The following is a 14,136-nucleotide window of genomic DNA, read 5'->3' as shown; positions in this document are numbered from 1 at the left end:
GCGGCTTGAGGGGGTAGGCGGCGGGTCCGGGACCGGGGCCGGTGCGCGGCGGCGGGGGCGGCGGCGGGGGCTGTCTGCCGTGGCAGGATGAAGCTGACCACGCAGGCCTACTGCAAAATGGTGCTGCACGGCGCCAAGTACCCGCACTGCGCCGTGAACGGGCTGCTGGTGGCCGAGCGGCCGGCGGGCGCCCCGCGCCGCGACCAGGCCGGGCCCCCCTCGCTCTTCGTCGACTGCATCCCGCTCTTCCACGGCACCCTGGCCCTGGCGCCCATGCTGGAGGTGGCCCTCACCCTGGTAAGGCCCTAGGCTTTTCCCTAGGCCTGGGAGCGAGGGGCTGGCGTGCGGGGCGGGGGGGGCTCGTCTCCCGGTCCTGGCTGAGCTCGGGGGCTGCAACCGGGGCGAGGAAGGGCCGGTGGTGAGGGCACTTGGGGCTCTGGGGTCATTGCAGCGTGTAGCTCTGCCAGCACTGCGCTAGCGGCAGCCAAATTTCTGGGGTGAGCGTAGTATTCCTAGAGTGGAAAAACGCCCGAGGCCCATCCGCTGTACAGCTTTCCGCCGGGGAAGCAGCAGAAAACTACAGAGCCTCGTAGTTTTGTCTAACTTCTTTTTCAGTGCAGAGAAACTGCTATGTATGTTGGTGTCATTATCCCTGAATAACTCCCAGAGGGAACGTCCTTATTCTACAGCAGAAAGAGCTTTTCCCAGCTTACCTTTAAGGCACTTCAAAGCAGTATCAGCTAATTGGAAAAGGGCATGCTTGTCTCCAAGTAAGAGTGTATAGATGCATATAAGTACGTATTTCTTAATTCATTTTGGTGTACTTGCCCCATTTATGGAAGCCATTAGCTTAAATAGGAAAAAAAAATGACGTCTCTTCATACTGCAGGTCTGGCTTGGGTTTGAAGAGCAGTAAGTCATCGTGGGATGATCCGTTTTCCCCCCTGTCGTCACGTAGGCAGGATGAGAACGATGTCAGGACCATAGGGCCGGCGCTTTCCAGTCTCGACCCCCTGGTCATGAAGACCGGGAGCCATCCTGCATTGGGCCATGGCTCCGTTCCGCCTGGCGTGTGGGGAGAGTCCCTTTGTCAAAACCAGAAGACAGAGGGAGCGAAAACATGCTTGGATTTTATTGTAATAGGGAGTCGGGGTGGGCTGGTGCAAATCTGGAGGCAAAGAAGTGCTTTGGCACCTTCACGGTAGACGTAGCCACCGCTAAAGTGAGATCTGGGTGTGATTTGAGCTCCGGACTGTTCTATCCGTTTTAAGACTTGTCATTATTAGCAGGAGAAAATCCATCCCTTTTTCATATCTGTAAAAATAACTGATTTCTGATTCTTCTAGCCACCTTGGTCTAAATGTTCCCCTCAGTTTAACAGGTTGCTTCATCCAAAAATATTTATTTGTAAATAAATTCCAGTTTTCTCTGGTTGAGATGATGCCGTGGGAATGTTGAGATCTTTCTGAAGCCTGGATCTTCCTGCAGCCAGAGGCGTAGGAAACGGGAGCTGAGCCTGAGCCCTGGCCGTTTAGGTTTGCCGTACTGCTGTGGAGCACGCAAAATTTGTCAGTCTTAAATGTATTGACACCAGTGTAACGGTGTAGGAGTCACACAGAAGTGTGTGCTGGTAGTGTAATCATTTTCTGCTTACGGTTTTCCTCGTGTTACTGCTTGGGAAAATGTTTATACTGTTTACGATTGCTTTAACGTAGGCAGAGCTTGACTTTACATTTTTGAATGATGGTAATTTGTTTTTCCTCTAGGAATGAGTAAGTGGAAGTTGCTAGTGAAGTATAGAATAACATGTATAATAAGTTTAAAGTATGTGTAGGGTTTATCTTTAAATCAGGATTAGATGTCTTTCTACAGGGTCGATGGCAGTGAATTTTTGTGAACTTTAGGCCTTCGGTGTAGTTCTCTGGTGTAGATCCTGCTACAGGGTCACATTATGAGGAAATAAATCCTGTTTCTTGCAACATCTGAAATATCTTACCACGCCTGCAGTAAGCAAATCATCATGGAACCAAAGAAATGGCATTGTCTTACGTATTTGCTCTTGGCTTTTGAGACAAAAAGTTAAAGATCGGAAAGCCCTGGCATTTCCCACATTAATTAGGACTTGCTAAGACATATTGTGGTTTGCAGTCACATTTGATGACTCCCGTGATATTTGGCAGCTTTAAAACACGGTGTTTGACAAGAGCCCAAGGCCTTTTGCTCCTGTTCTTTGCTTAAACAAAGGCAAAAGTGTCAATAAATACTGGCACGGCAGCTATGAAAATTGGATTTTATTGTTGTAACGTTTAAAAGGAGGGCGCTCTCGCCTCTTCCATACAACGTAACGCGTGGTTGCTGAATAAATCAGTGAGATTAGCATGATTGAAACTCAGTTTGTAGCGAAGCGCCTCTGTTTCTAAAGGATTTCGAAGCTTTGGCAGGTTTTGGTGGGATCTGTTTCTCTTCCAGTTCAATTAGTGCTGATTCTTGGTCAGGCCTGTGGACTGGTCGTACGTGTGAGGGTTTTCTAGAACGAGCCCCACGAGTTTCACCTCCTCTTCTCTGACCTGAGTTATCCCAGAACATCAAATGGGAGCAATAGTCTCCAGATTTAATCTGAAAATAGAGGGTACGCTTTCAAACGGGCTTGTCCATGTGGTAACTGCTAAAAATTGCGAGCGGTGCTTTAGCTAGCAGCAGCCTAGGTACAAGGAATCAACAAAATTAAATTTTATTAAACACACAGCAGTGCTTGAAGGTTTGTAGCTCTGGGGGAGAGAGCAGAAGCGCGTGCATTTAATTTGCACTTTGGCTGGTCGGTTTGAAATCCCTTTCAAAAAAGGAGTCGTTAAAGAAAAAGTGAATTAAGTTTCACATGGGGTTTTTTTGTGCCTTTGAATTTCTCAGCTAATTGATGTGGTTTTGCAACCGCGTCTTCTCAAAAAAAAAAAAAAAAACACAACAAAAAACAAACCCAAGCAGCACTTCCCCCTCCGTTCGCATGGCTGGCTCCCCACCGCCTGGAACAGCGGTCAGATGGCAGTAGGTTACAGCTTTTCTCTTCCCAGGACTCTTCTGAACCCCCCCTGCCACCCGCCTTTGGTGGCTGCAGCAAAGCGGAGGCCAGGCCACTTCTGATTTTTCAGGGGTGACACGCGCCGTGTGGAAGCGAGATACAATTTGTCCCCCGTTGCCTTCCCCTCGTCAGGGCTGGACATGACTAAAAATACCAGGGGCTAATTGATGCTAAGGCTACCTGCGGTGACAGTGCCGCGGTTAGAGAGTGTTTGGAAATTGCAGGTGGAAACAGCTTTTAATTCCAAAAAGATTTTTTTTCCTTTTTTTTTTTTTTTTAATGGAAGCAGTTTTTAATTACCACTTAGGGAACTGAGGACTTAAAAATCCTTCTCTTTTTTTTTTTTTTTAAGACCATTTTCAGTACGCAACAAAAATTGATTTAGAACTAAGGTTTTTAATTTTTAAATTGATGGACCTTTTTTTTTAATTATTATTAATTTTAGCGTCTGGGCTTCTGGCTTTAGTGCCAAGCTTTCGAGCCACTAACAATTAAAACCATAGTCCTAAGCCCTCAAAATGGGTTTGTAATTGAAACAGCAGTTGGCCCTCAGCTATAGCAGGGCTACACAGCTGCTTTTTTTTTTTTTTTTTTAAATCACGTAAATCCATGTCATCCCTTGTAGAGGAGGGATTATTCACATGGCTTTTTTTGTTTTTTGTTTGTGCAGTCTAATATTATAATTATTGCTAAAAATGAGGTTGGTTTGACTTACAGAATGCGACAGGTCAGCATCAGATATATTTTTGGACTCCATTTTAGTATAGCTGTTGAGGTTTTTTTGATGCATGCTCTCTAGGGACTGCAAAGGAAGATTCTAGTTGCTTTCTCCACTTCTGTCTTGCAGGGCTCTGTATTATGCTGACTCGATATCCTCAGTTATAAGGAGAAACATCATATATATATATATGTATTTTCAAAGCAAGACAGACTCAGCAGGAGGAATTCAGATCCAGCGTAAAGCAGAAAGAACAGCAGTGTGCGCGTGCTGAAACGGCACTTAAAAAAAAACCAAACCAACAAAGCTACATAAACTTTTGTATTTGTGTAAATCAAAAGTTGTGTAAATTGTATGCAAAGAAATGCATACGTTTAAGCATTTACATACAGATGTTAAATAAGGAGGAGCTGCCTGGACTGACCATGTCTATAACAGAGCTGAGAGAATTTATGCCAATAGTTCTTTCATCGAGCCCTTATCTCGTGGCTGAGCTGGAGAGTATTTTTAGAAAAGTGTTCAGTTTTGACTGAAAGATTTTAAAGAGTGGAGAATCCACCCACGGGGTTTGATAAGTTGCTCCAGTGGTTAGTTACCCTTGCAGGCGAACTCTCAAAGAAAAACAATTTTATCGCAAAAGCCTTTTTGTAACGGAGCGGGTTGAAAAAGTGATAAATGGGACAAACTTTTTCTGCCTCGTGTTTACCTTTCACTTCGAGCTTTATTTGCTAATTAAGGTAAAAAATGCTTATACTTTAGCCTAGAACTGTTATGTTGGAAATAAAATCAACAAGCTCCTTTTGAAATGACAGTACCGTCACACATCCACATGCTGAACATTTTCGAACTTCTGACTGTCGAATGAACACCAGCAGAATATAGCCGTAAACAGCAGTGGGTAAGACCTAGACTCCTCTCCCAGGTTGCTGAAGCTCTTTACTAGTCCTGTCATTCGAATTTAGGCCAGGCTTTGACTGAGATAACTTCTTGCTCTTTTTCTCCATTTGGCTAACGTTTTCCATCGTTCTCCAAATGTTCAATTTGGTTTCTCTGATCTAGTTAAATTAGCCAAACTCTGTGTGTGAGTGCACACATAAATATATATAAATATGTATATATTTAAAGAAGCAGTTGGCAAAGATATTGTAATGCTTCAATTACCGTTCTATTTGCAGGACAGACACGAGATTTCCTTAGTTCTGTAGGGTTTTCTCTTTTTTTTTTTTCCTGGGCTTAATTGTTCCAATTACTTTTTCAGATTGACTCTTGGTGCAAAGAGAATAGCTACGTGATAGCTGGATATTACCAGGCAAATGAACGTGTGAAAGATGCCAGGTGTGTTGGTGCAATATTTCCTTCTGTTTGCTCTTTTATGTTGTGCTTTGTGCTCTGCCAACAAAAATCATCGACATAAATCATGCGTGTTGATTAACTTTGACAACTGTCATCTGGTTTCACATTGTCTTCCTGGTGCTGGTGGATATGGCCTTTGTTCAGGTGCAGAAACCCCAGTCTTTCCAGAATCACTCCTCTTTAGTGGATACTATAAAAGGCCAGTCTTTGAACGACTGCCAACCAGTTTAATTACAGTTGTCAGGGAAATAGCCAAAATTTGCAGGCGTGTTTGCTTGTGCAGTACATATCTTGTAAACTCGAATGACTCCGAGTATCTTTTGGAAAGTCTTTCAGAAGTGACCTAATTCTTACTAAACTACTTAATTGTCTCCGAGTTTTATTGAAGCGTTTTCTTATGTGGTAAAGGGACGCTCTTGAAATGGAAGATGATGTCAGTCAAGCAGAGATATCTCTTTTTGCTTATTTTCCCCAGGATTAGTCATTTTTTTTCCCCTGCTAGCTAACTCAAATTACTCAATAAGCGATAAGGGAGCCTTCCTGTGGAGCCACAATATAGTTTTAGGTATGTGTATCAAATATTTTCCCCTGTATCTATTAGCCAAATACAGTATCAGGACTGAGGAGAGTACATCATACTTGCATTTAAAATAAAAATGAACAGTTTGTTTAAAATACTATGCTATGTTCCAGTTATTTTGTTAATGTATATCCTTCAGTCGCAAGTATGTTTTTTAAGTAATACTTGTGACTGGTAAGGTATCTAACAGGGATAAGGGCATTATTTGTCCTTTCCTTACAAGGGAAATAAATCTGCTGGAGACATTTTTAAGGAGAAGATACAGTTTGTCTGTTCTATTTGAGGTTTGAAAGAATATCACAGGCTTGGGGTTTTTTTAACTCCGATTTCATTTCTGAAGACAACTAACACTACGTGGAGATTGTCATCTTTGAAACATGGTAAAAGTTCTCCTTTAAAAGATTATCTGATTTTCGTAGAGAAACTGGGTAGTGAGTGGGTTCAAATGCAGACTGGGGAGCAAACTCGGTTTCTTTTTTAAATGCCTGCCAGGGCAAAGGTGGCTGCGATCTTTGGTCTGGTGGAAGAAGGTAGGAGGCCGCAAAACGTTGATTCCACATAAAGTCTGCAGTGAGCATTTTGCCGTTCAAAAACCCATTGCCTAAGCATAGCTGAGATCCAGATCGTGCGCTGAAGAGAGGAGTTGGGGTTTTATTGGCCTTCTGACTTCAATCAAGTGTAGCATCAGCTTGATATCTTGTTCCTGTTTGTAAGCACGCAGTGTAATTTTCACATCTCTTTAAGCTTATTTCCTGCTGGTTTCAGCTGAAATGTCATGGTTCACATAACACAGTTACTTTTACCTTCTGCTGCAGTCCAAACCAAGTTGCGGAAAAGGTGGCCTCCAGAATTGCAGAGGGCTTTAACGATACAGCGCTCATAATGGTAAATTTCTTCATTTCCCCCCTTCCCGACCCTTTTCTGTATTGTTAATGTTATGACCGTGGTGTTGGAGTGACCATTTAAATGCTATTCACTGGATCCTTTAATAGTGAAGTGACTAATCTTCTCTTTCCCCCCAAATGCTCTGGGGAAGAGATGCAGTGACCTGTAGCCAGTGAAGTTCTTCTCAGTAAGCCTACAGAGAGACTGTGGTTAGCTCTCTGCCATCTCAGAGGAAGTGGAAGCCTTCTCTGCTTGCGAGGCTTGAGTGAAGGCAGTGTGTTCGTGACTTCAGACCCCCTTCTGTGACTTAAACTCTTCTCTTTTATGAAACAAAAGGTGCTTTGCCTCCTTGCTGCAGTGACAAAGGATGTTGGCAGTTTAAATGTGTAAAATTTGGCTCATTTGAAGGTAGAACAGTGGACGAGTTAGTGCAAGGTGCCCTGTTTGTAAAAACTGACTTCGTTTTTTATTTCATCTCTTTACTTGGGATCTTGAGGAGGAGACTAAGGTGGTGTTTTTCTGTTGCACAACAGGTTGATAACACCAAGTTTACGATGGAGTGCGTAGAGCCTGCCATTCATGTGTATGAGCTTCATGAGAACAAGTGGAGGTGCAAGGACCCGCACGTGTGAGTAAACTTCAGGGTTTATTTGTCTTCGGGTAGTAAGGAAAAAAGGGTTGCCTGGTTAAGGGCAAAACTTTGATTGTAGCTGAGTGACCCTGTAAGGGCGGTGGGTGTAGCTGACAAAGACTTTAGAGCTGGTTTTTGCTGTAGTGAGAGAGAACAGCCGGCTCCTGCAGCCAGGCGGTGGTATGGCCACCATGACCACACTGCAGGAGGTGGTGGAGATTTTCTTTGTGATTACTATTTATTCCTGGTTGTTTTACGTCCTAGTGATTTTTGTGAAGATTGGACCGAAGCCCAGAGGATCGCTGCATCTCTCTTGGACAGCAAGTCCTACGAGGCGCTTGTAGATTTTGATAATCACCTGGATGATATCCGGAACGACTGGACAAACCCAGAGATCAACAAAGCTGTCCTCCACCTGTGTTAGAGGGGTTTCTACTGACTAATTTACGGGCATTCCCACTATGTACTGAAGAGAGAAAAATGCTATTTTTGAATGTAAATAGGATAATATCCAGTACCTTGTGTGGAAACCCGACTGATTAAAAAGGAGTGGCATGTCACATTGCAGAGTGATGGGTCCGTAAGCCATTGAATCTTTTTTGTGAGATTCCTTGGAAGAACTGCAAACTGTCAGTTACAGCTGTCCTCGTGGACGCCTTCCCAGTTGTAGTGAATGTTGCTGTTCCTTCGAAACCAGAACTACTTCTGCTTGTCCTTACTGTTCATATTACAAAGTTTTGACTAAGCTTTTCTAATCTTTAGAGAGGTTGCTTTTTAATGATTTATGGAAATGCCTTTCAAAAAAATCAGTCTTGTCCTCAGATGAGAAGTTTTAAGGTCAAGTACATAAAATGTAAGGTTAACGGTTTCTTTTGGCCTGGTTTGGAAATGTAATTCTGTCGGCACAGTAAAATGTGAACTGCTGAGGACAATGTACCATGCTCATGTGTCACCTGTTTTGCAGTGGTTTAGCATGACACAGCTACAGAGAACGTGTTAAAGCAGTATTCCCAAATGCTACGGTGATTCCTGCTCTCCGTGGGCATACAACCACAGTTATTGCTTGAATATGTTAAACCCAAGGTAAAAAAACATATTCACCTAATGATTTGTAAAAAGGACTGGAAGCACACTAGTGAGTTTGAATGACAGTTCTAAAACAGTTTGAGTCTGCAAAAGAAGAGTGAGATACCTTATTAATTTTATGCACTCTTTTGGGGTTTTATAAACAGATCTCATTTTCAACTGGTTCATATGGTGTCCATTTAAGTAGGTCTAAAATGTATCCCTCGAAGTTGAAGGCAAGCGATCTGAAACTACATCGAATCAAGGAGCCTAGATGTAGTCTAGTTCAGCTTCTGTCTGTCTTCCAATTAATGTTTGTTTCTAAGAATAAGTTTACCGGACAGTGAAGCTTTATATCGGACTAGTACGGTTCTTTGTAAGTCTTGTTGCCTTACCAGCTCATGGTTGTTTGTCAAACTGTAGTTAAACGTAACCTCAACCTGCGACAGTTTCTCTAGATTTCCTTCTCTTCCTACCCCAAAATGTTTTTACAAGGAAGATCCAAATGTCCACCAAATGATCCGCCTCTCTCCAAGTTCCTGCTTTTTCCTTAGTGTTCTTATTTTACAACGTGGGGGATGCGATTGTCAAAACCTCTTGGTCTACCTCTGCTTCTCTTTAAATAAGCACAAGTTTTATTTACTCTTGGTCTTAGTGAGAGATGGGGTAAGGCTAAAATCCCGTTCTGAAGCAGTGAATAGAACCAGGATGCCTCCAGTCAGGTCCTGCTGTGGAGTTCCTTGCAGTTCAGATTCCACAAAGCCACGAGGCGAGGTCTGAGGTTCAGCTCCCTGTCCCAAGGAGGAGGATGAAGGTTTGAAACGAACGGTTCGGTTTGTCTCCCTGCTGTGCGGTAGTAAGGTGTGATGGGCATTACAAAAGGGAATGGCACTTAGTCAGTAGCCTTTCCGAAGCATGAGTCAGATGGGCTTGCAGGAAGGGAAAATGTTTTCACTTGTTGAATGAAAACATGTATCTAGCTCACAAACAGCGAGATAAACGCGTTCCAGTGGCTGTTTTACTACACATCCACGGCTGTATGAAAAGATATCCTGGAAACAGCGATGCTCTGACAACGGATGTTCTGAGTAGACTCTGCAAATAGCAAATGCTGCAGGAAGAGGATTGTTGTCTGTCTGTACAAACACCTCATGAAATCTAACCTATTGTTCCAGAGGCAGATGTTATCTTAGCAAGATGTGTTACGTTAGTTATGTGAGATTGTCAGCCAACGCTGCCATATAAGCTGGTTATGTCTCCTGAGCCACAGGAAATGTATTTCTTATTCATTGTAACTAGATGTCATAATCAAGCTTTGATCGTATATATGCTAATACAGTCTAATCTTGCAGTACTCTCCCCTCACCCTCGTAAGACAAAGCAAAATGTGTATCATCAGTCCGTAACCTGATGGCAACGCTCCCTGTGACTAACCGTTGAGACACGTTGCTGGAAGGCGAGCCGCTTTTAATGCTCTGTCTTTCCCTTTTTTTTTATCTTCCGTTTGCTTTTAAATGAGGTCCTTTGAGTGTTTTGCCACCAGTAGAAGCCCGGGCTGGCTTTAAGCAGAAAGGACAAGCACTGCCGTGCTCAGATCTTATCTCACCTGTCCTGTTTGCATTGAAGGCTGGACAAAAGGCAGCAATTTCATAAAGGCGAGGCAGCCCGAAGCCACTCTGGCTCTTGTGAAAGAATGAGGAAGCTGCTGAGCTCAGCGAAGGCTGTGTTCCCCTTTCCTGCTGATGCACCAAACCTACCTGCAGGAGCAAGTGCTGGTTTCCTGGCTGGTGGATCAGCTGGATTCATCGGAGGAATTCAAGGTAACTCCTTTTAAAACTCCATGGAGGGGGAAGAAATCTTGGGGAAGGCATCTGCATCTCTGTTGCTGGAGCCATCGTGATAGCTGGGAAGACGGCACTGGGAACGGGTGTCCTGCTCTTTTTTGTTTTGTTAGCAATTAATGACATGCAGGATTAATTTCCCCCCCCCCCCCCATTCACCAAGATTTGGAGATTTGGCATTTGCCTGCCCAGACGTTTAACTCCCAGCTTTTTACCTCATCCATAGGACCTCAGGCACTTGGAAATGCAAAGTTATTCCTACGTGGCATTCTTTTTTTCCACTCTCAACCCTAATTTCAGAACAGTGATAAACAGACCCCGCAAGTATCTGAAAATACCAGTACAAAGTGTTTGGGTTTCCGAGTGGGAGGACGCACGCTACTTTTTGCTGGATCTACCTTGAATCCTTTAGTGACAAGGGGGAGGACGAAGAGCCTTGAGCATGCGTTGCTTCAAGCGCCCATTCAGTTTGAAATGAAGGATCAGAGTGACCTGAGACCCAGAGAGCCACGAGGCGTGTCCCCGGGTGTGCCACCAGCTGATGGCCCAGGGCACTTCCAGCTCCGGTCAGAAACTCCACCTACAGATCCAGCTTGAGAAGCCCAGAAGGGAGCAGAGAGTTTGCGGGGCTCGTAAGCATTATTTTCGCTGAGAAATGAGACTGCCTTAAAATTGCTCAGAGAATCGGTGGCTGGCTGGGGCTAGATGCACGTCGGGAACGGTCTCTGCTCCTCCTGGCTTGTGCGGTGTCACGAGTGGGAAGAGCAGATGGGTGGCAAGGGCCAAGGGGTGTCTTTGATCAGCTGCTCACGCACACAAGTGAGGTACCTGTTCCCAGGGAACGTACTGATGCCATTTTCTCTCTGAACTCATTGCTCTGTGTGTATATGAGGACACTGGGGTTTGGTTTGGTTTTTTTTAGTTCATTCAGCAAGTGAAGCGGTCTGCCGCTGGAGTTTTTTCCCCTTCCCCCCCCTCCCATCTGCCGGCTGAGCTGCTCATGGGATGTTCCCTAGCCTATGTGAGCGTGAAAACGAGCAAAGACCTACCACGTAACCTGTTTCAGCTCATCAGAGCTGCGGGAAGCAGACGAGCAGTTCAGCTGGCAGGACGGAGGAGCCGCAACCTCTTCGCCTGGCACAGCTGGAGCTGGGGGCGGACAGATGTGCAGGGCCCAGCCCCGCTCTTCATGGCGCTGCGGAGATGCACCGTGAGAGGTGGCCCCCTGCCCCCAAGAATTTCTTATCTAAGTGGCAGAGATGCGCGCCGAGGAGAGGTGACAGTGACAGATGCAGGAAGCAAACCCGGGTCTCTTTGCTCCCTGGCTGGAGGCCTAATCGCTGCACTCTGCTGCTGCTATTTGTAAAACGTCTCGAGATGCTCGAGTGGAGGGCATTACCGATACGGAAAGAGCCCGCAAATGCTAATGGAGGAGGCTGTTAGTGGGGTGAACTTGCGGTTCACTGCAGCTTGGAAAATGGCCTCAAGGGGAAATGCGCTCAGCGTGCATTTGTGAGCTGTGCTTCTAGTTTGTGTTTTAATTCGGCTCCTGGAGCGGAGCTGGGTCGCCCACCATTGCCCGTAGGAGCTGTAGTGAGCTGGTCTGGATCGGGCAGACCGGGCTGGGCAAGCTGCTTCCTTCCCAGGCTCTGTTACTCCCGACTCGAGTTAAACATCTCAATGCATCGTACTCCTGCGCTGCAAACTCCTCCTCTGCTTTACCCATCGCCCTGCAACCAGCCCTCCCGCAGCAGGCAGCGATTTCACTGTGCCGAAGTATCCGCTGAGGACTTTATCGATTTTTTTTTTTTTTAATTACTTTTTTTTTTTCCCCCATCGCTTTTAGACCACATTTTCACCCAGCCCTCTCATCCAAAAGTACACCCTAGCTGCATATTTTCCTTTGGTTTTCAGCCGTCGCCCTGTGAAAGGCGGCAGACGCGGATTCGGAGAGGACGGAGGCAGGTTGCTGGCGGGGGTTTTCCAATAACGGGACCGCGCGAAAGGTGAAAGCGGGTCCGTGCTCCTGCGTGGCTGTGCGGTGAGCTTGGCACTTTGCAACCTGCCGGAGCTGTGATGAGACAGACAGGGAACGCTGCTCTTAAAAATACCCGGTAGGTGGGCTGGGGGTAATGGGTAACTCCTTGAGTGCTTCCAGGCAGCGCCGCACCGGCTGCAGCGTGGCAGCACTTTAGCTGGATGCGGGCAGGACCGATGCCAGGCATGTCCCGGTCTGCACAGCGTCAGCCCGTGAGGGCCAAGAGAAACAACACAGCCCTTCCTAGAAATGCGCTCTGGAGCTTAAAAGATGGACCTAATTGAAAAAAATGTATCGAGGTTGTACCAGAGGATAAAAGGGAAAGCTGGGCCGAGATTAACCGGGAGCTCAGCGAGCTGAGAAGTGCGGCAGCCGCGGCCAGGTCCCTAAGCCAATTCCCAGCCACAGCCTCCCAGCCGCCCGCTGAATCCATGCCCGGCAGGGAGGCGGTTTGCTCTGGATGCAGGTCTGGCAGGAGAGCCCGGCACGCTCTGGTTTTGTGCTTCAGGTACGTGCTCGCTTTCTGCTTTGCTTCCTACCCGCCCCCCTGCCACAGCAGCTCCTGGCGCGCTCGTGAGGGCTGCTGCCACGGCCCGGTGGATTTTCTTTGGGGGTGTTTTCTGCCTGCACGGTTCCTGCCGGTTGTTCGGTCTGCCGGTCCTGCCAAGAGCCTGTGCTTGGGGAATGCTGGAGCTGCTCCAGTTTCCCCAGAGCCTACATCTTCAGCTGCTTCCTCGTGACATCCTCCTCCCTTCCCACGCCTGGCATCCCCTCCGGGTACCGCTCGCCTGCCCTAGATGGCTGCGAGCCTCCCCCGGCACGGGGCTCCGGGAGGGGGTTTCTTTTCCCCTCCCGGAACCTACTGCCTTGTTGCCACCTCCAGCTTCAGCAAGTCCCACGTAACGGCCCTGCAGCCCCCTTCTACGGCAATTTCTGAGCCAGGCTGGCACCCGCCCTTTCCCTTGCTTGAGCCAGAAGAGACCCGGGGCAGGAGGAGGAAGCAGGCAGCCTCGGCGCTCCGTTAGCACCAAGCCAGGGTGACGTGTCACCTGCGTTAGCAGACCCCGGGACTCCGTGACCCAGAAAGCTGCTTCCCCTCCCTCCTTTCTAAAACAAGCCCAGCTGGTGTTTGCAGGAGCAGCTCCTTCGAAGGGAGCCAGCGGAGCAGCTCCGTGGCGGGCTTTCCAGCCAAAGCTTTTCTTGTGGCCGGTGTTTGCAAAACACATCCCTCTCCCTGCGGTTCCTCTGGCGTCTGGGAAGCCATGAGCTCACCCTGCCCTTCCCCTTCCAGCGAAGTTATGAGGCTGCCCTCCATCCTCACCCCCCTCATCAGTGCTTCAGCCCCCTTCGCTCTCCTCTGCACCAGGGCAGGACAGGGCCAGTGGGTTGGGGAGCGCTGAGCCCGGGGAGAGGAGCAGCCCAGCTGCCGAAGGACCACAGCCAGAACTGGAAACCAGTCACCAGCCACATCAGAGGACTGCCCAGGGTGGTTGCCTGGGCTGGAGAGACAAGCCCTCCCCTGGAGAGTGAAGGTGGCTCCATACCAACCCACCAAGGAAGCTTTATGAGTCCATCCTCTTCCTCCCCCTGGCCGGCTGGCTCTTGGCGGGGTTTGGCCAGTTGCCCTGACTTGATACTCGGCGAGTCGCAGCCCCAGCCCTGTGATGGGCACCGGGAGCTCCTGGGAGGGATGCGGCTTGGAGGCAAGGCTGCGTGGGGGGTCTCACAGTGCCGCTGGAAAGGGGATGGCTGACCCATTGGGCTGCTCCCGTGCTTGGGACTCAGATCTGCCTAACGCTGGTCATCTGGTAGCCAACGGGGCTCCACGCCGGAGGGGCTCGGGGCTGTACCCAGCCAGCTCGAGGTGGCCAACCCTATGAACCTGCCCAAGCATGTCTTTGCTTCCCAGCCCGTGGGGAGGAGAGGAAGGGGTGTGCGATGCTGTGTTT

General features: G+C 47.6%; 1 protein-coding gene across 1 annotated transcript; it reads left to right on the top strand.

The window, feature by feature from the left end:
* The first annotated feature begins 87 nt into the window (after nucleotides 1–87).
* Nucleotides 88–8,815, top strand: EMC8 (ER membrane protein complex subunit 8). The gene is made up of 5 exons (XM_050903815.1): nucleotides 88–297; nucleotides 5,053–5,129; nucleotides 6,543–6,612; nucleotides 7,146–7,240; nucleotides 7,508–8,815. Exons 1-5 carry the CDS (start codon nucleotides 88–90, stop codon nucleotides 7,665–7,667), a joined length of 612 nt encoding a protein of 203 aa, XP_050759772.1. The 3' UTR covers nucleotides 7,668–8,815.
* The last annotated feature ends 5,321 nt before the right edge of the window (nucleotides 8,816–14,136 follow it).

This window comes from Gymnogyps californianus, chromosome 12 (assembly GCF_018139145.2).
Source record: "Gymnogyps californianus isolate 813 chromosome 12, ASM1813914v2, whole genome shotgun sequence".
In the NCBI taxonomy this organism is placed as follows: Eukaryota; Metazoa; Chordata; class Aves; order Accipitriformes; family Cathartidae; genus Gymnogyps; species Gymnogyps californianus.
This window is presented reverse-complemented; position numbering and strand designations above follow the sequence as displayed.